The sequence below is a fragment of the Acanthochromis polyacanthus genome, chromosome 10 (genome assembly GCF_021347895.1).
Source record: "Acanthochromis polyacanthus isolate Apoly-LR-REF ecotype Palm Island chromosome 10, KAUST_Apoly_ChrSc, whole genome shotgun sequence".
In the NCBI taxonomy this organism is placed as follows: domain Eukaryota; kingdom Metazoa; phylum Chordata; class Actinopteri; family Pomacentridae; genus Acanthochromis; species Acanthochromis polyacanthus.
The window spans coordinates 27,923,012-27,950,910 of NC_067122.1; the positions used below are offsets into that span (position 1 = coordinate 27,923,012).

The following is a 27,899-nucleotide window of genomic DNA, read 5'->3' on the forward strand; positions in this document are numbered from 1 at the left end:
GTCCATCCAAGCATGAGAAGTTTGGCTTTTCTGAAGAGGAGAGCTGGAGAGACCTCTGCTGGATGATGGTAGAAATCTTAAGAACGTCCATGAGTCAAGTGAACATGACCTCAGCTATTAATCCAAGCTGTGGATAATCACTGTAATAGTTTGTTAGATGGTTTTCATGTCAAATAGATGTCAGTTTCTCTCATTTTCCCCCGAAACAAAGCAGTCAGAAACAACTTTAGACATATACAGTACTGCAAAAAGGCTTTTTATGTGAAGATGCTTTAAAAAATAATACCATAAAAATAATGTTGTCTTCATAAATTAACTTCACATACTTGCAGCAAGCTTTTAAGCTATTTTACCAGAACATAGTCACATATTTTCATAGGAATTAGGTTGTTTCAGTAACTTCATTCAATCGCAGACAGATTCCATGTTTCCATCAAGGTTTTTTGGGCGATCTGTTACAAGACTCTTGTCACTACAGGTTATTGATTATGACTTTTAGTATGTGTTTAGGGTTGCTCTTATGCTGCAAAACAAATTGAAACCAATCAGATGCCTCCACGACGGCGCTACATGCTGGATAAGAATCTCAACTTTGACCACTGATTAAATTTTCTGCAAGATTCTCTGGAAACACCAGCTTTTTGTACTAGTTAGCTTCTCTTATAGGTATTCTAGAAATAAAAGCCTCACTGTAAACATCATCCCCAGCAGAAAAGTCATAAAATGACAGTAAAAGTTGAAAGCTTTTGGTTTCTGTCAAACCCTGACACTTCATTCTTACTGTTGACTCTGTGTGTCTTGGCTTATTCACAACTCCTGGCTTCTTGCCCCACAAGAGGTGACGCCTGAGGATGGTGATAATCAGAGCTGTCAGTTTATTTCATCCAAAGGAAGACTTCTTAGCAAATGCTTGCCAGATTTCTATGAAATTTGCTGCCAGTCATGGCCCCACATTGTGCCTCCTAATGGTTTTGGTGAGCCTCCTGACTTTTCCACCTACAGGCGAATACTCCAATCAGCCACAACATTGAAGACCCCCTCCAGTGAAAATCAAGTTTGCAGCTTGTTAGCATGTCCATATGGTGTTTTTGATACACTGGAAGACACATCATAAGTGAAAGGATGCCATGGATGAGCATTTCCACCTTGAAAGTGTAGTCTCAGACATGCAGATTCAGAATTCCAGAGTTTCATATGTGACAAACCAAAGAACTGATCCCGTGAACTGTCAGAGTGGGACTTTCTGTGTCTTTATTCCTCTTCAGAATTGGTTTCAGTTTTGACCACGTGGCTGAATTACTCCAAAAGTACAACTTGCTGTTTTCAAGAAGAAGAAATTGGAGCAGAATTACATTTCGCCATTTTAAGGCAACAATTACTTTCTTGGAAAACACTTCTATATATGTAATTTTAAGACTCACAGATTAGTTTTCACAGATTGAATCAACAACAGGATAGGTACAGAACTCCTACACCTTCATACCCCAGTTAGAGCACCAACGTTGACCAACCAGAAGCTCCTGGATGTTCCAAAATCCAGGCACAAAAATAGAGGCCATCAACGCTTCACAGGAGCTGCTCTGAGTAGTTTACCTTTCCATATTTAAACAGCTCAGACTTCAGAGACTTTTAAACTTTTGCTGCTTATGAACAGCCTCTTTTCATTGGCGATTAGCTGAAGTAGAACCTGACGGCTTGACTTCATCTATTATTGTGTGGTAGTTTTATTCTTATTGTTTTATTAATTCTATTTACTTCGGTCATTTTTTTTTAACTTTACTGCTGTTGCTTTTAAATGTGCTGTATAGATAAATTTGGTTGTAACTTTGATTTTAAACCCTTACCTAACATAACGTGGGATCCTCTCTTCCCATGGGACTTTTAAGGGTGCTTGGAGGTTTTGGCACCTGGACATTGACAGCAAATCCTTTGGGTCCTCTAAGTTGTGGAGTGGGAGCACCATGGATCCTAGAAATGCTTGATCAGAAAAAAAGTATGTAAAATGTTCAAAGAACCCATTTGTGTATCCACAAATATATAAATATCCAATAATGAATCAGCTCAAATACAAGAAAAGGTTAAATGAATTAGATGAATTTATGGTGGGAAAAGACAATATAAGAAGCTGTCTAGATACACATTTTTCAATTCAAAATCATTTAAAACAGCCACATTGGACTGTGGGATGTGGGGAGTTTAGAGACCTGGTCAGCGCCTTTGGCTCTTTGTTATATTCCTCAGACTATTCTACAGTGATGTTTAGGTTGATGGCATGAGTTAAAGTAACATCTAAATCAGTACCAGACTCAAGGTTTCCCAGTAGAACTTTGCTTTGTAACAAGATGATCAATGTCATTGACTTTAGCTGTCAGTAGCTTTAATGTTGTGGCTGATCCGTGTATACTTTGCAATGGTATATAAAATATCTCTAAAGATAACAGTTTTTCCTCTACATTGATGCTCCTGCAGACATTAACTCTTGATTGTGTTGACATCAATGACTTTTCACATACTTAAGTGAATGAGGAAATTAAATATAAGCTGATAAAAAGCACTGCTGTTGCCCTAAACATTGCACAAACCATCTCCCACACAGTGAATGCAACAATCCTAAGCAGCGCATTACCAGGAACACTAGTGACAGCCGCTCTGCTGGCCTTCATATTTACCACCTCTAGCAAACCGGTGACATTGCATCATAGGCTTCTTCTTCTTCTGTTTGTTTTTCATCTGTCAGACTGTCATCACGCTTCCTCAGATCAGGAGAGCTGTGCTGTCTCGCGGTTGAAACGCTCTCAGAATCAAACTGAGCTCAGCTGTTGAGGGTTTCTGCTCAGAAGGCTCAGAAGTTCAGCTGTTATGTCACAAAGTCAAGAAAAATCAGTTTTATTTGTACAGAGCAGAATCACAAATTTGTCTCAGGAGTCACAATCTTGTAAGGTTTATTTAAATTTAAACATGAATTACCAGCGACGATTGCGAGTGCAGGCAATGACACACAATATACTTTATAACAAATATACATGAAATACACAAAAATAGTCACGTGAAACACCACAAAATTAGACAGAATCCTCAGAATCACAAGCAGCCCAGATGAACTCCAGCATTTGATGACTGTGGTTCTATATGAAAGTTTCATACTGAGCAGTATGTGCCATAAAAACACAGTATATTTCAAAAATCAGCATTTTCTTGATGTGTGTGTGTGCACGGACGTGTGTCTTCGATCGGTGGGTTCTTTGAAGCAAACATACCCCCCTCCACCACTCAGATGAAAGCGGATATGTGCGATTGAGAGTCCACCCGCTTGTTTCCATCCGTTCAGAGCGCTGACAAAAAAAGGGGGATGATCGAATACTGTAGCAGTTCTGATACAATCACAAGCCTGCATTTTCTCTTTTTTGTGATAACACAAAGAAAAATGAAGGATTCCCATAAAAGAGTGTAGGCGGTTTAGTGTGTTTATGTGTGTTTTTATCTTAAGTTGCAAGGATTTCTGTCAGTCTTTGAATTTAAAGTTTCGTTAAGGTGGAATAGAGAGCACACAGACAGAAGAAGGACAAACAAATGAAGCACTGGAGATTGAATGACGGAGTGAATGTGACTGGGGGTGAAGGAGGCAGGTGGCTGGCCTGCTGTACGCCACCCAAACCCACAAACAGCTGTTCGTTTCTCAAAGCCCCCTTGTGCCCCCCTACACGCATCAATTCTCTCCCTTATATCCACCCCCACCCTCCAACCAAGCCTTCATTTCTGTCTCCAGTCCATCCAGCCATTCCTGCCTCCCACCTCAACGCACTTTGATCTTGTGCCAAAACCAGGACAGGAGACACAGCTGGTTCACTATGGACTCATCATTTGCAGCATCAATAAGGACGGCCATGACTTTTTGTGATAATATATGAGTAAATATTTTTTTTAAAAATGGGAATTAAGCAAAGTAAGTGATAGAAAATGCTGTAATATTGTCTCTCCGGCCGGTATTTACATCCCACAAGTGTGCTGCTGAGTCCCAGTGCAGGACATAAAAAGGTCAGTCCTCTCCTCTCCTACTGGACAGATGGTTGGTTCACTTGCTGGCTCGCAGTGCTCGGCCCACCACCATGAAGACCAAACCAGAGATGAGCTCCAGAGGCACTCCGGCCGCCGCCACCATGAATGACAGGCCGTACAGCACCGAAACCTGTGCATTCGGACACGCTTCCCCTCTCTCCTGCAGGATGTAGCGCTTCACATCCACCACCTCCATCCACAGAACGTAGAGGAGAATCACGAAGAGGAACAGGCAGGCTGCAGGGTGACACACAGAGAGAAGACATGGGAGATAGAAGCTATCAGCGCTGTGAGTAACTGCAGAGGAATGCAGCTCCTCCTCATCCCTACTGTTACCACGGTAGCAGTGTTTACACCTGCTGTTGTTATGGCGATGGTGCTGCAGAGTGACATCTGCTGCTCTGTGTGTCGGGTTTATCATGTGACAGGTATGAGCAGCTGACAGCAGCAAAGGCCACAACATGTGTTTGTGTCTGTGCATTCACCTTTTCCCCTGGTGGTGTATTTCAGACTGTTATGAACTCCGCACACACATGCACACACACACACACACGTTGGTCTATATTTTACCAGCAGCGATGAGGAAGGCCCCGCCCAGCTTGTACAGTTTGTGACTGATGAATGGGACACCGCAGACCAAGAGGAAGCCTCCAGCCAGAGCTGAGACCAGGCCGAGGATTATCAGCACGGTCCAGAAGCCCCGAAACACTGCAAGAAACACAAGCAGAGCAGTTGAACTATTTACTGTGTCTGCAGTACAGGGGATTTAGCTGACATTGAGGCCACTAGGGGCAAATGGTCAGGTTTTTGTTGGTGGAAAATGTGTGCAGTGTTGTTTGACAATTGAATTAATAGTTTGCCATTATGGGAAGTATGTTTTCTCCTTTTTTTGTTAAGAGGTTGATGTGAAGATTGAGACCACTCTCACACTGTATGGAACCTGAATATGAAGCTACAAGCAGCACACTGTTATTTTAGTTTGGTTAGGCAAGTAACAGGGTAAAACTAGAAAAGCAGACTTTTCGCCTGAGAGTCAGAGAAGGGGACTTGGAATTAAAGTGGCAGAAATGGACTGCATTCATGGCAAAATCCCAGTAATGACGTACTATATTAAAAAGAAGAAGAAGAAAGAAAAAATGTCTATGAACATGGAAAGTCTCCCCCAGTATGTTATAGTTTTTGTTTTTATTCTTAGTTTGTGTTAACGTAACTGTTGTTTGGGAAAATGGCAAAATAAAAAGTTAAAAAAGAAAATTAAAAAAAGAACTAGGAAAGCACTCAGAGAGCGCAATACTCCAACAAAGCTGTTCAGACGTTGTATCATTTCCCACGGCTGAAATTTTGAAAAAAAAAAATCATGGCAGAAATCATGACAACATAGAATGTAGCCATTTAATATAGATGTACCCACAAACAAAATGATCTTGCACTGAGCACAGGCGTATGTTAAGCATGTGTATGTTATGTATGGATACCGAATCGCGTGATCGAAATATGTAGCGGGCAGCAGGAATTGATTGGACTCGGAAATATCGCTACAATTTAATCAATTGTTGATTGTATGATTTCCAATGAATAAGTCCCGATAAGTCCGCAGCGGTGGATTTGTAGTGGGATCGCAATCATGTGATCATAAGCAGGTAGCTGGCATAGCATTCACTTGTAGTCATAGTTACAGTAACTCTGTGCTGCTAGCTCACAATGATAAAGAAATCTGTAGCCTTTCATGGGACAAGTAATCATATTTAGTAACTTCCGCACACATTAAATATGGCGTTGCTCGCGCCTCTCAGTGAGGTCGAGAAGCATGTGGTTTTCACCCAGCCAATCAGCAAAGATCACTCTGCATTACAGCACACTACATCATGGCATTTGACCAATCAGCAGAGACCTGGAACGTATCAAATTTTCTCTTATCTCCGAAGTTGGAAAAAGACAGACTTGTGGCTCGGTCTTCTTCCATATTTGCTGTTGAAATGTCAAAGCTAACCATGGCTAGTTGACAAAACTCACACATTTTATGGTTGAGTAGTTGTGCTAAGTAATGATATATACATTTCTTGGAATTTTTTTTGTACCACTAACAGGTAATTAACCATATATGGTAACTTCATTCACTTTGAATTTCAACACGAAAACTAAAAATTTTGAAAAATGTCACAAAAGTAAAAGAAAGTCTTATGTCCTCTAATAACACTCCAGGGTTGAAATTTTGAATTTCAAAGTAATTCAATGAGTGCTCTTTAAAGGGTTAAAAAAAAATCTGTGGATCCTGGCTATAAGCCGCATCACTGCCAAAATCTAATCAGGTGGTTCTTGTGTCATTTCTGACCTTCTTTGAAAATTTCATCCAAATCCGTCCATTTTTGAGTAATGTTGTACACAGACAAACAGACGGAAAGACAAACCAACACCGATCGTCACATAACTCCACCATGTTTCTTGGTGGAGTAATAACATCAAAAGTAACTAAACTGACCTCCCACCTCCTGTAAATCTCATTTAGTAACACACTGAAATTCGTTACATAGGAATCACATCCCTTCCTGGAGCTTTGCATGTTAACTGTTGAGTTTTGGAGGTGTTGCAAAGCAAAGTTTTTGTGGGCTGGAGGACTGGAAACAGGAGAAAACTGTCTTCTATCTGTAGCTTCACATTAACCCACAAATACAACAGTGGTATTGGAATATTGTATAAAGCATTTAATCTGAAAAGCAAACAAATATGTGTTTACAAAAATGCTGAACGATTCCATTACCAACTTAAACATGCAGGAGGTTTTACAGATATTGCAACATTTTCAGACTTTTATTTGGCTAGTAAAAATAAGATTTGTTTTTCTCAGCTAAATTTGTATTACTGGCACTTTGACACAACATTTAACTATTGTACTGAAACACTTCCACTGCCAGCTACTACTAAATGAACAAAAGTGTGGCTGCAGGAGAAACCAATAAGAAAGGGAATGATTGGCTAATCTCCACCACAGAATCAAGACACAGTAAGTGGAAGTCCATTTATGTGTGGAAATGAAAGATAAGAATATACAAATAATTAATAATAACACAGGTGACTTAAAGAAAATGTAGGTATGCAGAGTTATATTGTGAGACTGTTTCACATTTGTAATGTTTTAGCCTTAGCCATACAAACTGTCACTTTTATTTAATACTGTAAAGAGGAAAATTGTAAATTATGCATGTGTCTCTTTGTGTGCAAACTATTAATTGTGAACATAATTGTATGAATATGTGAGTGCGTACAGTGGATGTTTGTGACTGAATTACCTGCAGTAGCATCATAATTTGGATGAGGAACTTGTCCAAGTGCGACAGGCAGCGGGAAGAGGTAACCATGGATACACACCTTGGACTCTGGCTGGTTTGCTGCAGGTAAAAAATAATAATAATAAAGCAAAAAAACAAGAGAAAACTCTGAAATAACCTTCAGAATCTAAAATAATAATGTGATTGTAACAAAAAAGGTTGTGACAAGACAAGACACTGCAGAGTACAATATGTAGTTTTTTTTTTCATGAGCTGGTCAGTTTTGAGATTTTGGGCCATTTTGCTTCCAAACTGGTAGAAATAAAACACCCATTAATGCAAATTGGTGGGTGGATATTTTTATGAGCTAACTACTTTGTATATTAAAACATAAATCTCAGCAAACATGAAAGACAAAAACTAACTCTGATTGTAAATAATCAGCTACAGATGTGTTCATGGTGATATCTAAAAGCCAAAAACACACAAAAAACAACACATTATTCTTGCTTTTCTTTATATTTTCTGTCATATATCCATTTTACGGGCATTTTTCTTTCCTAGCGCATCAAACAGACCAAACTGCTGAGCATCAGACATGCAACCACACTGGACAAAACCCAACAAAAGCTCCATGCCGCCTGAGCGGGAGAACGTTTCGCCCACATACTGAAGAGAGTGGCCAGGACTGCATGTGCTGTGGGCTCCACCTGAAACACACAGCGCCAGAAAAATCCCTCGTGGTGCAGAGTGAGGGACGACGGCGAAACACTGACTGCCTCCACTACCTGGGTCGAAAACAGAAATAGAGACAGATTGACATCTCACAGATAGATGCTTAAATACCTAAAGATGGATGAACCTTATTTGCTGTCAGCTTTGTCAACACATGTCTGTTTCGAGCTGCTCTGCACTGATTCTGCACTCTGGCGGTGCCAAAGCATCAAACGTGGTTCTGATTATGGGCCTGCTGGTTTGTGAGGTTTTCCAGGGGAACTTATGAAACACGCACGAGCGCTGCTCTCCGCTTGCTTGTCAGAAATATGATTGATGGTGCTGAATAACACAACAACTTTAATCATCCTCTTTTATTGAAAATGAAAGACTTTGTTGGGCTGTGATGTTATGGAGGAGTTCACCGGGGGATTAGCTTTTATAAATATATCCCTTACTTTGCACTTTGTGAACTTTTTCACAAATGCTGCATGGGAGAATAAACTGGAAAATTAAAGGGGCACTCCACTGATTCTACATATGAAGATCAGTTGACTTGTTGTGTTGAGTCCTGCTCAGAGTGTGGAAATGGTTCTATGAGGAGCTTTATCAAGTCGAACCCTGGTGATGTCCTCTGGGAGGGCTAGCGTTGCATTACACTTTTCAAAAGTTTATTTTACTGCTGAGAGTGAAATAGCCGACCAGTTATATGGAATGCACTTTATACATTTTAGTAGCGATAGCCGGGTGGCTATAAGGAGGACAGCTGGGTGGTGCTACACTTTGGTTCAGACTGAAATATCTGAACAACTGGACGGATGATTATGAAATGTCAGCCTTGTGCTTAGTGCTAATCAGCCAAAATTAGCCTGTTAACACACTAAAGTAAGATAGCTTACATGCTAATCATACCTGCTATGTTCTCATTGCTGCTGCCTTAGCATGCTGAGTTTGGCATTTAGCTCAAAGCACTGCTGTGTTGAGCTTCACAGAGCGACTAGCATGACGGCAGACACTGCTTGTTAACAGAGAAGCTGTGATACAAACTGAGGATTCTCTAACAGAGAGGGTTGGAGCGTAAAGGTCAATGAGCCAGACAAGAAGTCAGGATGCCTCGACCTCTGCTGCCTCCTCTGACTCCACGAAACTGATCAGAATCAGCTTCATTCAGAATCAGAAATCGGTTGCTCCTTTTCAAAGTCTTGGGAATTTGAGTAGTACAAAAACATATACACAAACACAACTAGAAAAATGTGTCTAGAAAAAGTTAGAAGCATGAAAAGTAAAATGTGCATTGCTCTAAGAATAACAAGAAAAACACTCAGAAAGCGCAGTACAAAGGCTGCTCAGTCGTATAATTTCAGACTGATAAATCCTGATATGTCCACAATGGTGGATTTATAGTAGGATCGCAATCATGTGATAGTTAGCAGGCAGCTGACGTAGTGTTTACTTCCTGTCATAGCTACAGTGCCGCTATCGCAATGATACAGAAATCTTTAACAAATCCATGGATCCATATTATAAGCTACATCACTGTTAAAATTTAATCACTTGGTCCTTGTGTCATTTTTGACCTTCCCTGAAAATTTCATCCAAATGTGGTAGTCTGTTTTTGAGTAATGTTGCGCACAGACGGAAAGACAGATTAACAGGACAAACGTACACCAATCGTCACATAACTCCGCCACGTTCCTTTGAGGAGTAACAAAAATATAAGTATAGCGTAATAAAGTTATATTTGTGTATTGTAGTTATTGCACTTTACTGAGTGTTAACGTAAGAAGTGAAAATTAAGGAGAAACATGGTGAGTCTAGTAGTCAAGTATGTGCACAGATACAAGGAATTTCATTTCATTTTTTCTTCACAGTACTTGCACAAGAACCACATGTGCATTTGAAAAAAAGAAAAAATAATTAGTGCTTAACTATTATGTGTGAAGATTTGTGTAAAACAGCATGTTTAAAGTAAACCAACGCTTATTTGCTAATGTGCAATTTTGTTCATCTGATGATACAGCAATAAACACATTTATTAACAATAAATACAGGATTATTGACACTTAATATACAAGAGGTAAGTGGTATTTAATATACAATATATATGGTGGTTCAGGGTTAGAGATTCAACAAGAATTGCTCCTGTCATTTCACTAACTTAACTGCTCATCGGAGAGATATAGAGTGATATTTGTGCCTGGTTGTTTTGGTGTTCCGTAAGTAAACACTAAATCCCTTCAGTACATCTTTAAATATCCTGTAGTGGCATTGCTTGCACGCCACTCTGTGCACTGCATCTGTTCCACGCTGGTCTTTTTGTGGTGATGGTGTGTGATCTTCCACTGTCAAAAATAATGACTCTTATTATAAACATTTGTTGTCATGAAGGTCAGCAACCAACTCAGACAACAAAATCAGGATTTACTGCATGTATTTGTGTTAGTGAACACAGAGAATTTGTGCAAACCATCCTACCTCAGTCCCATTGACATCTTTATCCCCTGCCGGTGTTGGTAGTGTCGGCCATGTGTATGGTCCACAGTTGTCGCTGGCTACTAACCAGTAGTCTGTACCAAAGGCCAGCAGGAAGCACAGGGTCCCTACTGCCCCGAAAATCCCCCCAGCCAAGGCTGCAGCTCCCACTCTCATAACTCCAGCCTTAAAACTCCTTTAATGTGTGTGCAGGTCAGCGACTCCTTACTGCTGTCCACTGCAGCCCTCTGCCCAACCCCGGTTCTAGAGAAAACAGCCAGACCGTCCCAGCCACTCCCTGGCATGCTGGGAGCTGGGAGGAAAAGAAGCTACAGTAACTGAGGAGGTCAGACAGGGGGACAGGAGTTATTTTAGGAAGCAGTAAGCCTCTCCTCGTCAAATTACCAGAGGGTGTGCTGTGCATTTATAAAGGAGACGAGGAGAGGCAGGGCTGGTGTGTGCCTGAGCTTATAATGTGTATCAGCGTTTATGACTGCAAGGTATTTGTGAGCTAGGTGTTACTCTTTGAAAATGAATTAGACCGGAGATGCAAATGACCCTCAAACCTCCACCAGAGTTGTTCAAGAGGTGAAACATGGAAAGCTTTTATTGCAGCTGGCAAACACTCGGAGCGATAAAACCACTTAACCCATTTTACCAGTTTTAATTGAGGGGTGTCCATTAAAATTGCTGAAGCCTTTTATCAACCCAGTCTTGCACCCCCACACGTCTATGCCTACGAAAATATGAGGCACTTATCACTCCAGGCAGCCATTTGAAAGATCTGAACACATTGAGTTCATGGGTTTAACATGTTGTTTTCCTCCCATTCTGTTTCTCACAGTCTTTACTGCTGCTTCTCGTTCTCCAAAACAAAGCTGAGCTGTTTCTTCGGTGTCCTCCTGGCAGGAACTTGGTGTTGTGGAAAAACCTGGTCGTCTCCAGCAGGTCTTGGATCCGCTGGTGCAGTCTGAGCTGAGGCTGAGGAGTCCTGCAGGACAGGTCTTGGACTTATGGAGCAAACTGCCAAGAGACAAGAGACTGCAGTGAGTTCAAGAGTCACAGAGTCAGAACTGTGACATCATTGCTGTTAAGGTCAAAGGTCAGGAGGGTGAGGACGAAGAAAACCCTGAAAAAGTATCTCTGCTGCTTTGTTGGGGAACAGAAAGTTTGAAAGAGAGCAGAAGGAGATTACAATCATGCATGGATTAAAACCTGAGTTTGTTAAAAATAGTCGCATTTGATATTTTTTGTCTATTCCCACAGCAGCGCAGGTACAAACACACAAAAAAGAAACTAATAATATACTAATAATGCACAAGGCCTTTAGAGCTCAGTTTGGGGAAAAGCTTGAAAATACACACTGCCTGGCTGAAAAAAGTCACTACTTGGATTTAACTAAGCAAACAGGTAAGAGCCGTCCATTGGATAATTACTGCAGTGATGAATATGTTTCAGCTGCAACAACTTCTTTAACCCGAGCTGATGCAGTGAGGAGCTTCTTATTTCTTAAACAACCATGTTAGAAGACATATCCTGTGGTCATAGAAAGGATATTAATCTGTCTCAGAAGGGTCAAATTATTGGTCTGCATCAAGCAAAGAAAACAACTAAGGAAATTTCTGAAACTCCTAAAATCAGGTTAAGAACCATCCAACGCTCAATAAAACCTGAAAGATAGTGGTGAACCATCATTGAGGAACAAATTTGGTCGGTCATGTGGTCCGATGAGTTCAGATTTATCCTGTTCCAAAGTGATGGGGGCATCAGGGTAAGAAGAGAGGCAGATGAAGTGATGAACTCATCATGTCTAGTTCCTACCAGCCTGTGGGGGTTAGGGTTATGATCTGGAGTTGGTCAGGTTCAGCAACATTATGTTCCCAAAGAATGAGGTCAGCTGACTACCTGAATATACTGAGTGACCAGGTCTTTACATCAGTGGAGTTTTTTTTCCCGGATGCCATGGACATGTTCCAAGATGAAGATGTGAGGATTCATGGGGCTCACATTGAGAATGAGTGGATCAGGGAGCATGAGATGGATTGTCCTCCACAGAGTCCAGACCTCAGCCCCACTGAGAATCTCTGGGATGTTCTGGAGAAGACTTTGTGCAGCAGTCCGACTCTCCCATCATCAATACAAGATCTTAGTAGAAAATTAATGCAACTCTGGAGAGAAATAAATACTGTGACATTGCAGAAGCTTATCAAGACGATGTAACAGAGAATGAGTGCCATACTCAAAGCTAAAGGCAGTCCAACAAAATATTAGAGTGTGTGACTTTTTTTGGCTAGGCAGTGTATTTGTTCATGTGTTCAACATGGGATTTCGACAAATCTTGAGAGTCTTGAATTGTTTGTCTTTACCTGTATGAGATCTGCTGAGTCCAGCTCTCACTCTGTGTGATTCACTGAACTCTCCATCCTCCACCTGTCAATGAAAATATACAGTCAAAGTCTCAGCATTCAAAACTACAAAAACTGAAAAGTAAAAAAAAAAAACTCTCAATTTCAGTATTTCAGTTGTTTAAACATTTTTTTAAAATCACTATTGATAATATTTTAAGCTCCAACCAGCTAACTGATGATTCTCCTTAAGGACATTGCCCTTTTTGGTACAAATAATGTTCTATTACTCCTTTATTTCAAATGGTGTCACAAATTAATGACACACTCCTTTCATTTAGATTAAATCCAGCACATGCAGTAATTCTTAGTTTTGGACATGATATATACTTATTCTATTGAACTGTTTTATCTTGGATCTTTTAGACTAATCGTTTGTTTTTCAGCTGCCTGATAAATTTCATGTACCATTTGTTTCCTTCAGACTGGCTGCATTAGCGTTTTAAAATGAAACCACTCAAAATGAATTAATCCTCTTCATTAACTAATCATTTCCATTTGGTTCGAGAAGAATAAGTGTCTCAGAAAAAAAGCAGCTGAATTGCTAATGAGAACTTGTTTGTGTGCCATACCTGTGGCCAGTGTGTGATTGTATTATATGTGTGTCTCTCTCCCAGACTCTGGTGTCTGTGAAGGGGTTTCCTTGTTCTGTCCATGGTGGTGTCCTGGTGCAGGGTGTGTCTGCTGTAGGCTGGTGTCTGCTGGAGGCCCAATACAGATGTGAACCCAGAAATATCCAACTGGATTATGCATAACGTGCAAGTTTGACATGAATAAAACCAAAAGCAAGTCAGGAATACCAAAAAAAGAAAGCATATACAAAGTTTTGAATTTACCTTGTTATTGAAGTTTTGAAGGTTTCTGGAGAGAATACGTCTGATGCTGTCCATCTCCTCTGGCAGGAGAAGGCGGCTGTGGGAGCGAGGATCCACTCTGAAAGCAAAGTTTGAATATTCACAGTTTTTTAGCCAAAGTGTGAAGAGAAGCCTGAATAATGGATCAGTTTTTAAAGGCACATTAGGGGACTAAGTGGGGTTATTCTACCTACACTACCGTTCATAAGTTTGGGGTCACCCAGGCAATTTTATGTTGTCCATGAAAATTCACACTTTCATTCATGTGCTAACATAACTGAACAAGGGTTTCCTAATCATCAATTAGCCTTTTAACACCATTAGCTAACACAATGTAGCATTAGAACACAGGAGTGATGGTTGCTGGAAATGTTCCTCTGTACCCCTATGGAGATATGCCATTAAAAATCAGATGTTTCCAGCTAGAACAGTCATTTACCACATTAACAATGTCTAGACTGTATTTCTGATTCATTTAATGTCATCTTCATTTTTTAATATAAAATGCTTTTCTTTAAAAAATAAGGGCATTTAATTTTATACAGCACCAAACATTTTCAAATACACACGTGGACAAAATTGTTGGTACCCCTCAGTTAAAGAAGGAAAAATCCACAATTCTCACTGAAATCACTTGAAACTCACAAAAGTAACAATAAATAAAAATTTATTGAAAATTAAATAATCAAAATCAGCCATCACTTTTGAATTGTTGATTAACATAATTATTTAAAAAAACAAACTAATGAAATAGGGCTGGACAAAAATGATGGTACCCATAACTTAATATTTTGTTGCACAACCTTTTGAGGCAATCACTGCAATTAAACGATTTCTGTATTTGTCAATGAGCGTTCTGCAGCTGTCAACAGGTATTTTGGCCCACTCCTCATGAGCAAACAGCTCCAGTTGTCTCAGGTTTGATGGGTGTCTTCTCCAAATGGCATGTTTCAGCTCCTTCCACATATGTTCAATGGGATTCAGATCTGGGCTCATAGAAGGCCACTTTAGAATAGTCCAACGCTTTTCTCTCAGCCATTCTTGGGTGTTTTTGGCTGTGTGTTTTGGATGGTTGTCCTGTTGGAAGACCCATGACCTGCGACTGAGACCAAGCTTTCTGACACTAGGCAGCACATTTCTCTCCAGAATGCCTTGATAGTCTTCAGATTTCATCGTACCTTGCACACTTTCAAGACACCCTGTGCCAGATGCAGCAAAGCAGCCCCAAAACATTACTGAGCCTCCTCCATGTTTCACCGTAGGGACAGTGTTCTTTTCTTCGTATGCTTGGTTTTTGAGTCTATGAACATAGAGTTGATGTGCCTTACCAAAAAGCTCCAGTTTGGTCTCATCTGTCCAAAGGACATTCTCCCACAAGCTTTGTGGCTTGTCAACATGCATTTTTGCAAATTCCAGTCTGGCTTTTTTATGAGTTTTTTTCAGCAGTGGTGTCCTCCTTGGTCGTCTCCCATGAAGTCCACTTTGGCTCAAACAACGACGAATGGTGCGATCTGACACTGATGTACCTTGGCCTTGGAGTTCACCTTTAATTTCTTTGGAGGTTGCTCTGGGCTCTTTGGATACAATTCCAACGATCCGTCTCTTCAATTTGTCATCAATTTTCCTCTTGCGGCCACGTCCAGGGAGGTTGGCTACTGTCCCGTGGGTCTTGAACTTCTGAATAATATGAGCCACTGTTGTCACAGGAACTTCAAGCTGTTTAGAGATGGTCTTATAGCCTTTACCTTTAAGATGTTTGTCTATAATTTTTTTTTCGGATGTCCTGGGACAATTCTCTCCTTCGCTTTCTGTTGTCCATGTTCAGTGTGGTACACACCTTTTCACCAAACAGCAGGGTGACTACTTGTCTCCCTTTAAATAGGCAGACTGACTGATTATGAGTTTGGAAACACCTGTGATGTCAATTAAATGACACACCTGAGTTAATCATGTCACTCTGGTCAAATAGTTTTCAATCTTTTATAGAGGTACCATCATTTTTGTCCAGGCCTGTTTCATTAGTTTGTTTTTTTAAATAATTATGTTAATCAACAATTCAAAAGTAATGGCTGTTTTTGATTATTTAATTTTCAATAAATTTTTATTTATTGTTACTTTTGTGAGTTTCAAGTGATTTCAGTGAGAATTGTGGGTTTTTCCTTCTTTAACTGAGGGGTACCAACAATTTTGTCCACGTGTGTAAATGCAAATATTGCAGTGACATATCCCCTCCAACCTCAGTTGAACCACACTGTTTTTTTAAAGGTTTGAATCAGCACAGATAATTATGATGGGCATGAACCTTTTTTAGGAACCTTTTAAACCCCCTTGAGGAAGATTCTTGAGTCTGTAAAGTATAAATCTGTTTTCTCACAGTGGTGGAGCCTCCTCGTCTCCTCTCTGCTCCCTCCTCTCCAGCTCCTGGTAAACTCTGAGGATGCTGGATCGAGCCTGATGATCCTCTCGGATCAGGAAACGTCGAAGGTACTTCTTGTTGAACTGCTCAAACCTCACACACGCATACAGATGACAATATAGGCGCCAAACTTGAGAAAATACACGTGGTATTTGCTGCCACCTAGTGGTGCTTTTGGATCCAAAAATGTTGGGAAAACCTGAGCAGAAGGTAAAGTAGAGATAAAATAAGAAAAACTTACTTGTCTTTCCAGTAATGCTGCCCCCAGTAGCCAACCACATCCTCTATTCCTGCGAGCAGGTGATCTATGAGCTAAAAAAAAAAACAGACATGATATTAAATGTACATTGGAACTGATTCTGGATGCATTTTTCTGAAGACTTTTTGTCTTGAATTGTGGTTCTGAATGCAATGAGAGTCTGTGCCCTCTCATTATTGCATTGCAAAAGAAGAAGAAATTTTTAAAAATGTGTATTGAACTCTTTAGTTTCACTGAGGTATTTTTTTTAAAAAGCCAATTAATTCAGTACACCATGATTACATTTAACCTGCCCCTCCTACTGCCTGAGGTACCTGCAGTTCTCAGAGGTAAACTTTCAGTCACATCTCACAGGTGATTTGTTCTATTTCAGCGTTTCATGGCATGGTCAATCATTTTGTTCCTGGTGGCTTTATATCATTCTTTCTGTCATTATATTTAATACAATTTTATTAGGATCACATGTAAAGCACCCACTTCCACTTAAGCAGTTTATTAGCTGGGGAAAGGACAGACATACATTTCTTCATGTGCTCCTCCTAATATACAATAATGTTCAAAGTCAAAAATACAATGGACATTTCTTTTCCTCTATACGTTTAGACTAAAATAGTGTGTCATGTGTATTACTGACATGCAGTCAGAGCGTGGTGTAAATGTGGAAGTGCCGCAGAAGGAGGAGGTGAGAAGAAGAGGTGTGCATGGAGAAGGTTTGAGAAGGTTTGTCAGAGCTCTAAGATGTGCTTGGCTGTAATAAATGTAGACTATGTCTCTATACAGCTTTGAATATCAAGATCCAGTTAAGCATTGTTTAACTTTTGAGACATATAAAGTTAACGCAGATGATGTGAAATTACTGAAAATAAAACTATGCCAGAATCAAAAGATGGTGAAAGTGTACTAATAAGTACTAATTCTGGATTGTAGTTGGCTTAAAAGTTGCACCTAAAATATGATGCTCCCTCTTTGTTTTCATTTTGCACAATGAAAGTGGAAAAACTGCAAATTAAGTGTAACTTCCCCAAGATAGTGATCTTTTTTCAGATGACATTAATTTAATAACTAATAATGTTTTAAGTAGGAAGAAGCTCATATGTTGCTTTGATGTTTGCTTCTTTATTCCTAAAATCCCCAGAGACCCGCAGTCCTTGTGTCTCAAACATGTTCACTGCATGCATTATGTACAGAGTGAGCCTCTAAAAGTAGGAAAACTGAGATATAATATATACTTGTTAAATAAACCCACAGCTTGTGTTTCTTTTGGGTACTTACAAATTTAATCTTGCTGTACTGATGTGATGTTTTACTCTGTGCTGCAGGAAATAATCACACTAAAATCCATCCTATAAAAACCACTAAGCAGTGTGTTTAAATGATTAAATCCTAAAATAATTTCTATGTCTACATCCCCATCTCTCAACAGGTAAGTACTAATTTCCTCTGTCATGGTCTAGACTGTAATAATGGCTCAGTGAATTACAGACCTGCGCTCGGCTGTGATTGCTGTAATTCCTCACCCTGCTGTGGATCTCCTCGCTGACTGTAGGCAGAGCTCTCTTCTTCCTCTTCACATCCAGCAGCTCCACCAGAGGCTTTATGGTCATCCCCTGGACACCAAGCTCAGCAAATAAAACCACGAACATCCTCCATGATGCCATTAAACAGTTTTCTTTGCAACTCGTGTCACATAATGCCCCACCTGCACAAAGACAGTGAAGAGAATGACCACGATGGTGGTCGTGATGAAGAGTCTTTTCTTGGGGAAGTCATCGATCAGGAAGACCAGGGAGAAGCAGATTGCTCCTCTCAGGCCACCGTAGGCGATGATGAACTGATCTCTGAAGGTCACAGCGTTTCTCCGGAGCTTGTTCACCACAGCAGTCAGCAGGAGAACTCCTTACAAGAAGTAAAAGTGTTCAGAAATTCTATTCATCAGTGCTGTGTATTTAGCTTTCAGGGGTGCTACAGAAGACCACAACTTATTGGCAATCACTGAGATATTTAACAAATGAAATGCTGATTATTGTGTTAGTAATGCAGGTGTGTAATGCAAACAATCGAGCACCAATAACTATCTGGTTGACATTCTACTTTTAGGTTGCGAAAAAATACACACAACAAAGAAAGTTATAGTGCAATAATGCTGTTACCATGAATTGTTTTGGCCGCAAGAAAGATTATTCTAGCTACCTGTGGCCCTCCAAATGAGGCACAGCAGCAGTGTGGAGCAGACGAAAGGCCAGCTCCACATGTGGACATCCTGTATGGTGGACACACCCAGGAAGATGAAGATTAAGGTCTCACTCACGCTGCTCCACATCTTCAAGAAGTACTGGATGCTGGTGTTGCTGTGCTCTGATACGTTAGCCTCCACGTACTGCTTCATGGTCACAGCGCAGGTCACAATACTACAAAGAGACACCCAAAAACTGTGACGCAAAATCAAATCTTACCAAGTATTAAAGGTAGTCTAGGTTTTGATTGATGCTCAGCAGCACTCACGCCATGATACCAGAGAGGTGGAGCATCTCTGAGGTCAGGTAGGACAAGTAGGAATAGAGGAAGACAAAGAGCGGGGCGATGACTTGGGCTTTGGAGGTGAACCGTGAAGTGAGAGCCGCCACCAGGCCGAAGAAGAGGCCGACACACAGGCCCCCGAGGCCCACCACCACCACCCTGCAACCCCCCAGCAGCACATCCAGGCCCGAAACCGATGGCAGGCGGAGGAAGGACTCAAACAGCTTGTAGAGCACCTGAGAGGAAGAAGTGTGTACAGTTATGAACAATAGCTTACATACACTTGGAAAGACTATGGACATGATGGCAGTTCTGAGTGAATTTTTTATGATGGAAAGACTGAAATGCGTATGTCTTTGCCACACAAAAAAACAAACAAACAAAAAACAAAAACAATCATGCATTTTGGTTCTATCACAGATTTATAAAAGGCCTTCTGAAAATATGGCAAAATCTGCAGAGGCATAAATTCACATATAGTGATACATTTGGTTAAATGTCCTTTGGCCATTTTCACTTCAACTAAAAACTTTTTGTAGACGTCCAGCTTCTGGTTGTATCTTTGACCACCGCTCACGACAGAATCGGTGGCATTTAACTAAATTTGTTGGCTTTCTGACACAGACTTGTTTCTTTATCATAGTCCAAATGTTCGTGATTGGGTTTGGATCAGGACTTTGGGGAGACTAGTCTAAAAGCTTAGTTCTAGCCTAATTTCAAAATTTCTTTACCGCTTTGAGTCTGAGGTGATTGTGTTGCTTGAACAACTAAGTACAAGATCAACCTTCTGGTGGTGATTTTAGGTTTTCCCAAAGAATGTGGAGGTACACCTCCTTGATCACTGTTCTCTGTCAGGGTCCTCTCCTCATCCCATCCCCACCTGACATCCCTAAAGACCCCTTTTCTCTACCTTACTCTTCTGTCTCTTTGCCTCTCTGTTCCTCTGTCTCTCTGTTCCTCTGTCTCTCTGTCTCTGTGTCTCCCTTTCGGTCTCCCATCCACTCCCACATCCACTCCTCTACCTCTGTCTTCCCCTGCCGTATGGCACCTGAGTGGAGTTCGGCTTCTCAGCTGACTCCACTCAGGTAATCAGCCACATCCATGGATCCCGGGCAGCTGGAAGACATCTCGTTGATTACCACCCCTGCAATAAAGACCGGCTCACCCTTCCACTCCCTGCCAGATTGTCAAACCCGACTACCATGTCAGTTTGCTCTCTAGCCATGCTGTTTTCTTCCTACATGTTTAAGTAACAAACCTAATGTGTTTTTCTTCTCTCCTCTTCACCTAGAAGATCCAGCTGCCCGGATTCCCTCCTGCCTCTCCACTCAAACCACGACCCTCTCTGGTTCCCCGCCTTGGCTCCCCTCTGCTTCGTGTTTCCCCTCTGGCTTCCCTCTTTTGGATCCCTCCTGCACCGTGTTCCCCTCTGGTTCCCCGCCTTGGTTCCCCTCCTGTCTAGTGATCCCGAATGGGACCTCCGGACCTCCCTGACTGGCCCTCCCTGACCGGACCTCCGGACCCCCTTGGCTGGACCTCCGAGTCTCCCTGACCGGGCCTCCCCGACCGGACCTCCGAACCTCCCCGACCAGACCCCTCTCTGCTCACCCGGCCCCAGCTCCGTCACCCCTTCCCCGGTCTCCACCTCACCTCACCCTCCAAGGACCCCTCCTGACCTCCTCACGCACTCCTCCCTGGTCTGGCTCCTCACTCCCCCCTATACTCCCTCACTCCTTTTCCCAATAAAACATGTTGAAACCTGCCTCGACCATGTGCTCTCTGTTTAGGTTCTTCTCCGAGACCGTGACATTCTCTTTACTTTGTGTAAAGCATTAGTTCCACCAGCAGCAAAACAGCCCCAGTCCATAATACTGCCACCACCATGCTTGAAGGTAGGTTTGGTCCTCCAAACATATTTTTGGTTATCTCAATTTTTGTTTCATTGAAACATAGAACTTTCCTTCAGAAAGACTTTTCTTTGTCTATGTGATAAGCAGTAAACTTTAGCTAACCTTTAAGGTGCCATTTCTGGAACAAGGATTTCCTTCTTGCATTGCAGCCTCTCAGCCCATGCCCATGTCAAACACACTTGACTGTGGAAACTGACAGCTGTGCTCCAGCAGCTTCGAATTTTTTGTTGACTTGGGCTGAATCCCAAACTGCCCCCTACACACTCCCCCTCCACTACCGAGTGTCACTACAAAAGAAGTCACACTCGCAGCTGTGGAGGGCACTTCAATTGAAGGCGGAGGGTATAAATATGATCGTCAGGAATGGGACGATCTGTCGCCTCACCGGAAAACAGAAGACGTCATTGCCATGGTAACACAAAGATGCCTACTGTGCATGGCTGTAGCGCTGTGGCACAGGTTGCAACTAACAAGGATCGCTGCTGCTTCCAGAAGACAAAAGCGTCCCACCTTTTTTTTCACTCACATGTTTTCCAAACCTATTATCTGGCATTTCAAATCCAACAAATGAATGAATAAATGAATTCTGTCAGTTGTGTTCAAATTTTAAGGTGTCAGGGTGCACAATTAAATCAAACATCAGCAGAGAAGAAGATTTGTTTCTTTTGTTTTATCTTTTTCACCACTGTTTTTGTGATGTTCTGTCAGTGTGAAAAAGGCGTGGGAGAAATAATGGGCGCATGTGGAACTTACATCGATATGTTGTTTCCTCCTCCATTTCGACATTGCACTTCCTGAAAAAGTTGTCGAGAGTAAGCATTGATGCAGACTCGCTATTTAAGGGCTGAACAGTCCACTCTCCCTCCGCACTACGCGGTTTGGGACGGCTCTTAATATGGAGGACCCTCTGCGGGAACGTGCAAACGGAGGGGTAGTGTGTAGGGATAGTGTGTAGGGGGCGGTTTGGGATTCAGCCTTGCTGTTCTTGGTTGACTCTTGACCTTTCTGACCTCTCTCAGCAGGAGACAGCTTGTGTTTTCTGTACCTTGCACTTCATACTTACAGACACTGTTTGTGGATCTGCAGTTGCTTTGACATGGTTTCAGATTTCTTTCTTGACTTGTTAAAGTCAACAATGTGCTTTTTCAGATATCTGTGGGGTTCCTCAGACTTATCTATCACTGGCTGTGGTTACATGAAGTTTTTTTAATTTGGAATTAATTCATTCAAAATTAAAATTTTGAAGATGTCATATTTCTGGAAGACCTCAAAATAAAGAACCAAATGCATGACTATTTTTTTAGCGAAGACGGGTGTTTCAATGATCCGATAATAGAAAATTAAGAATAACTATTAGAAACTCAAGACTGCCATTATACACATGGTTTTTACAAGTGTATCTAAACTTTTCTTCACAACTATATTTGCATAAAGTATATAATTTACTTCTAGGACATATCATCATTCCTGCCCTCACCACAGTAACAGCGTCATTTAGCAGTGACTCTCCAAACACCAAAATGTGCAACTGCTCATTCACATGCATCTCCTGAAAGACGGAGAGTACAGCCACCGGGTCGACGGCAGCAATTAAGGAACCGAACAGCAGGCAGTGCAGCAAAGAGACGTCTCCCAGAGAGCTCTGGGCCAGCAGACAAACACCATACAGAGACAGGCCGATGCCCAGCACATTCCATAAGGTTCCCAGCACTGCATACCTGGAGGTGAATACAAAAACAGCTTTACAACAGCAGGAATGAACCTTCTTCATAACATTGAAGAGTATGTCTTTAGTACAACTGTCACATTTTCCTTTAAATCTTCAATAATGACAGACACTGGACAGCATCAGCATTTATTCAGAGTTGTGTCATATATAGACATTTAAAGACTTTATTCTGGCTTTTGACTTTAAAGCTCAGACTATAAATCTGTGAAAAACTAGTACATGAAAAGGCATCCTTCCAAAATCAAAAAGTATTCACAACCTCCCACACACACACACACAAATAAAACCTTCAAGTCTACCAACCAGAGAATGGTACCAAGGTTTTCAAAGAACAGCCTCCCTGGCAGGAAATATCCTGCATCCAAAACAATGGGTGGTAGCAGAAAGAGGAAGAAAGCGTCTGCGCTGAGAGTTGGGGGAGCAGAGTGTCGGACCCCATAGATCACCCCTCCAACCAGGAGGCCCACCATGATGAGGACGCAGCTCTCTGGGACGACTGCTGGGACTCTACCAGACCAGTGAAAACCTGCATGAATGAGAGACAAAAACAAAATAAAAAAGCACAAAAAAATACACTGGGCATTCATATATGTCACAGCTAAACCCCTCTCACCAGATGAGCATTGGCACATGCATGTTCTTTAAAAGTATTAAAACGGTCAAGCCAAAAGTCACCCTGACATTTGACTTCTCACTGGATTCAATCACCGCTCCTGAAAGTGAAAACTGAGTGCCTGATCCATTCAACCAGCACATTCTTCTCCCACTTTCGCCTTTGTTATTTTCTTTTTATTTTCTTACCTTGGTGAAAAGATTTGGCTAAAGTCTCCCATTTTGGCCTAGTTTCTCTAAAGTCTGAAAATGCAGCCAAGAAAAGATGGAGAGGTCTGGTTTTCTCTCAGACCACTTGAAATACAAAACACTGAAAGACTATGGAAGTTGGAATTTTTACAGTCAGAGACCGTTTTAATGCGAGAGAAAATGACAGTCAGAAATGCAGAAAACTGCCACTGTTAGCATACAGCTTGTTTCAGTTCTTTTAAAATGTGGAACTAGAAAAAGCACTAGAAAAATTTGCAGCTGTGAAAAAACATTTACATGCATTTGCAAAGACCATGTATACCATGGTAGTCCTGAGCTTTCAATGACTGCTACAGCTCTTAATTTTCTGTGATGGAATCATTGAAACATATGTGTCTTTTAACAAAAAAAATCATGCATTTTGATTCTGTCAATGATTTATTCTAGGTCTCTTTTAATGCATTCACCAGACTCAGCCGCAAACACTACATTGGGAAATTCTAACGAGTTCAGGACAGGTCTGAAGAAGCAAATCAGTGTTAATGTCCACAGTCAAATGTGTTTTGAACCGCCATGATGGAGGTCCTTCCTCTAGAAGTAGCTGGTTGACAAAGAAAAGACTTTCTGGATCAACGTTCTGTGGTCAGACAAAACAAAAGTTGATTTTTTTCGCCACAGTGAAAAGAAATATGTTTGGAGGCAAGAAGGTGAGGCCTGAAAGCCCCAAAACACCAAACTACTGTCAAGCATGGTGGTGGCAGTATTATACTCTGGGGCTGTTCTGCTACCAGTGGAACTGTAGCTTTACACAAAGTAAATGACATTTAACCGAATATTGGCATTATTGTAGGTATATTTTTGACCCAGCAGATTTTCTAATATTTCCAGATCTCTAATACATTTTTGAAAGAACCTAAATGCATTTTTATTGTTTGTGACAAAGAGAATAGAAATCATAGAAATGTCAGAGTTGTAGGGGTTATTGGAAACTCAAGATTACCATGATATACATACACACGTGGACAAAATTGTTGGTACCCCTCAGTTAAAGAAGGAAAAACCCACAATTCTCACTGAAATCACTTGAAACTCACAAAAGTAACAATAAATAAAAATTTATTGAAAATTAAATAATCAAAATCAGCCATCACTTTTGAATTGTTGATTAACATAATTATTTAAAAAAACAAACTAATGAAATAGGGCTGGACAAAAATGATGGTACCCATAACTTAATATTTTGTTGCACAACCTTTTGAGGCAATCACTGCAATTAAACGATTTCTGTATTTGTCAATGAGCGTTCTGCAGCTGTCAACAGGTATTTTGGCCCACTCCTCATGAGCAAACAGCTCCAGTTGTCTCAGGTTTGATGGGTGTCTTCTCCAAATGGCATGTTTCAGCTCCTTCCACATATGTTCAATGGGATTCAGATCTGGGCTCATAGAAGGCCACTTTAGAATAGTCCAACGCTTTTCTCTCAGCCATTCTTGGGTGTTTTTGGCTGTGTGTTTTGGATGGTTGTCCTGTTGGAAGACCCATGACCTGCGACTGAGACCAAGCTTTCTGACACTAGGCAGCACATTTCTCTCCAGAATGCCTTGATAGTCTTCAGATTTCATGGTACCTTGCACACTTTCAAGACACCCTGTGCCAGATGCAGCAAAGCAGCCCCAAAACATTACTGAGCCTCCTCCATGTTTCACCGTAGGGACAGTGTTCTTTTCTTCGTATGCTTGGTTTTTGAGTCTATGAACATAGAGTTGATGTGCCTTACCAAAAAGCTCCAGTTTGGTCTCATCTGTCCAAAGGACATTCTCCCACAAGCTTTGTGGCTTGTCAACATGCATTTTTGCAAATTCCAGTCTCGCTTTTTTATGAGTTTTTTTCAGCAGTGGTGTCCTCCTTGGTCGTCTCCCATGAAGTCCACTTTGGCTCAAACAACGACGAATGGTGCGATCTGACACTGATGTACCTTGGCCTTGGAGTTCACCTTTAATTTCTTTGGAGGTTGCTCTGGGCTCTTTGGATACAATTCCAACAATCCGTCTCTTCAATTTGTCATCAATCTTCCTCTTGCGGCCACGTCCAGGGAGGTTGGCTACTGTCCCGTGGGTCTTGAACTTCTGAATAATATGAGCCACTGTTGTCACAGGAACTTCAAGCTGTTTAGAGATGGTCTTATAGCCTTTACCTTTAAGATGTTTGTCTATAATTTTTTTTTTCAGATGTCCTGGGACAATTCTCTCCTTCGCTTTCTGTTGTCCATGTTCAGTGTGGTACACACCTTTTCACCAAACAGCAGGGTGACTACTTGTCTCCCTTTAAATAGGCAGACTGACTGATTATGAGTTTGGAAACACCTGTGATGTCAATTAAATGACACACCTGAGTTAATCATGTCACTCTGGTCAAATAGTTTTCAATCTTTTATAGAGGTACCATCATTTTTGTCCAGGCCTGTTTCATTAGTTTGTTTTTTAAATAATTATGTTAATCAACAATTCAAAAGTAATGGCTGTTTTTGATTATTTAATTTTCAATAAATTTTTATTTATTGTTACTTTTGTGAGTTTCAAGTGATTTCAGTGAGAATTGTGGGTTTTTCCTTCTTTAACTGAGGGGTACCAACAATTTTGTCCACGTGTGTAGTCTTTAGAAGTTTATGTAAACTTCTGGATATAGCTGTATGTATAATAGTCTTTCTGTTAAACTCACCGATATGTATTTACTGTAGATTTTCCATTCCCATAGTAGCATAGATATAAATACAGAAAGAAAAACACATAGAAGTCCTTAGAAACTCAGTAAAGGTTGACAAATTAAAGGGGAAATTGCATTTACTCTGGAAATGTTGCCAAATTGCACCAAAAGAAAAGCATTGTCCACCCACAACTTTAATGGAAGACAAAGTGAAAGCCAGAAATGCAGACAGCCACAAATGGTGTTACCAGTATATCTCACTTCTTTAAAATGTGGAACCAGAAAGACAAACACAGACACGTGTATGTCTTTCTGTTGATGTCTCCGACATGTGTTTACTGTTGATTACACTTTCCCATGGCAGCATAGATAGAAGCATACAAAAAACACAAGTCCTTAGGAGCTCAGGCGGGGCAAAAGGTTAGAAAATTCATGAGGAAATTGCATTTTTTCCAGCATATTATTATGAGGGATTTTTGGCCCAATGGCACTAAAAAAATACTGCCCTGGCTACTCCAGCTTTAATACCAGAGAAAGTGACAGACATTCCAAAAAACACTCATGCTGACATGCAGTGTGTTTCAGTTCTTCACTTCTATAAAAATGTGGAACAGAGAAGTTCTGTTTCATGAGAAACATTTGATTAATGGAATTTAACACCTTTTCTTTTGGCCTTTATATTTCAAAGAACATAAACAAATGATTCAAGAGGTAATTGTTTCAGGCTAATAAGTTAAGTTATATTATTGATGCAATAGTTGATTTGAAAAACAACTTTTCTTAACATTTCCAGTCTTGAATAATAACACCCAAGCGCCTGTAACGCCAAATCCAAAGTCGGCTTCTCGTGTACGAGCAGACTGAGGCTTACCCAGCTTGGCCAGCGAGGCCAGCATGATCCACAGCACGATCTCAAAGGGAGCCTGCACATGGTGGTAGTCCACGCTGAACACCCTCAGAGCCATGGGCAGATCCACGGACGGGCCACCATCGCTGCCGTTGAAGCCCAGCAAGGGGGGCAGGTTGTGGGGCTGAGGGAGCTCGTCGGGAGGGGTCAGGGCCAGACATCCCAGCAGACAGCCAGAGAGCAGCAGAGGGAGAGTCCACAGAGCAGCCATTCTGCAGCCATGCTGGGACAACAGGGGAGGCAGAGAATAGGACTGGGGGTTTGTGGAGACAGGGGGAGGGCGAGCAGCACACATGCACACAAAACTGCCTGAGCAGAACTCATGCAGCCACTAATGTGCACAGGAATCCCTGAGCTTGCAATGATACCCAACCAGCAGCACAGAGCTCAAGAGCTGCAGCACACAGTTTTGTTCCCATCATTTCAGGGCACATCACACTGATTCATTTTAACTATAACCAATACCTGCCTCACCTGAACTTGACCTTAACCTTCATCCAAGTCAAAGAAATCTAATGATTTACAGCATGAAGACAAATTTATCTCCCCACACAAGCACACACGTGGTAAATTAGCTGCAAAATTAGCACTGATGGTTCAATGTTTTTGTCTTTCAAATAGACTGAAATAAATGGTGGCACATTTTGTTCATTTAATAATACGAGTGGAAAAAAGGCTTCTGGGATCACATTTTCCACATTTGCTCTGTGACGACAATCTTCAGTTTCTTGGAATCTGTGTGCTATTGCGGTTTATTTGATTCTTAATATCCTATTTTAAACAAACAAACAAGTTACTGTGGATGTGGCATGTTGTGATAATTGAAATTATTTAGAACAGTACATTATGTGGCTCTTTTCTCTTGTAGCAACAAAAAGACTTTTATTACA

At 41.1% G+C, this 27,899-nt stretch overlaps 2 protein-coding genes across 2 annotated transcripts; both read right to left on the bottom strand.

Annotated features, from left to right (window-relative positions):
* Positions 1-2,870: 2,870 nt before the first annotated feature.
* Positions 2,871-10,997, bottom strand: LOC110958574 (transmembrane protein 182-like). Its single transcript, XM_022205169.2, has 5 exons — positions 10,512-10,997; positions 7,993-8,110; positions 7,344-7,442; positions 4,627-4,764; positions 2,871-4,293 (listed from the first exon to the last, which is right to left on the bottom strand). The coding sequence occupies exons 1-5, from the start codon at positions 10,683-10,685 to the stop codon at positions 4,073-4,075; spliced, it is 750 nt and encodes a 249-aa protein (XP_022060861.1). The 5' UTR covers positions 10,686-10,997; the 3' UTR covers positions 2,871-4,072.
* An 88-nt stretch (positions 10,998-11,085) lies between these two features.
* On the bottom strand, positions 11,086-27,379 carry LOC110958573 (sodium/hydrogen exchanger 2-like). The gene is made up of 13 exons (XM_022205168.2): positions 26,974-27,379; positions 22,902-23,124; positions 22,347-22,587; positions 18,945-19,195; positions 18,633-18,850; positions 18,142-18,338; positions 17,960-18,049; positions 16,425-16,495; positions 16,142-16,276; positions 13,750-13,846; positions 13,486-13,614; positions 12,875-12,938; positions 11,086-11,531 (listed from the first exon to the last, which is right to left on the bottom strand). Exons 1-13 carry the CDS (start codon positions 27,302-27,304, stop codon positions 11,356-11,358), a joined length of 2,223 nt encoding a protein of 740 aa, XP_022060860.2. The 5' UTR covers positions 27,305-27,379; the 3' UTR covers positions 11,086-11,355.
* Positions 27,380-27,899: the final 520 nt, after the last annotated feature.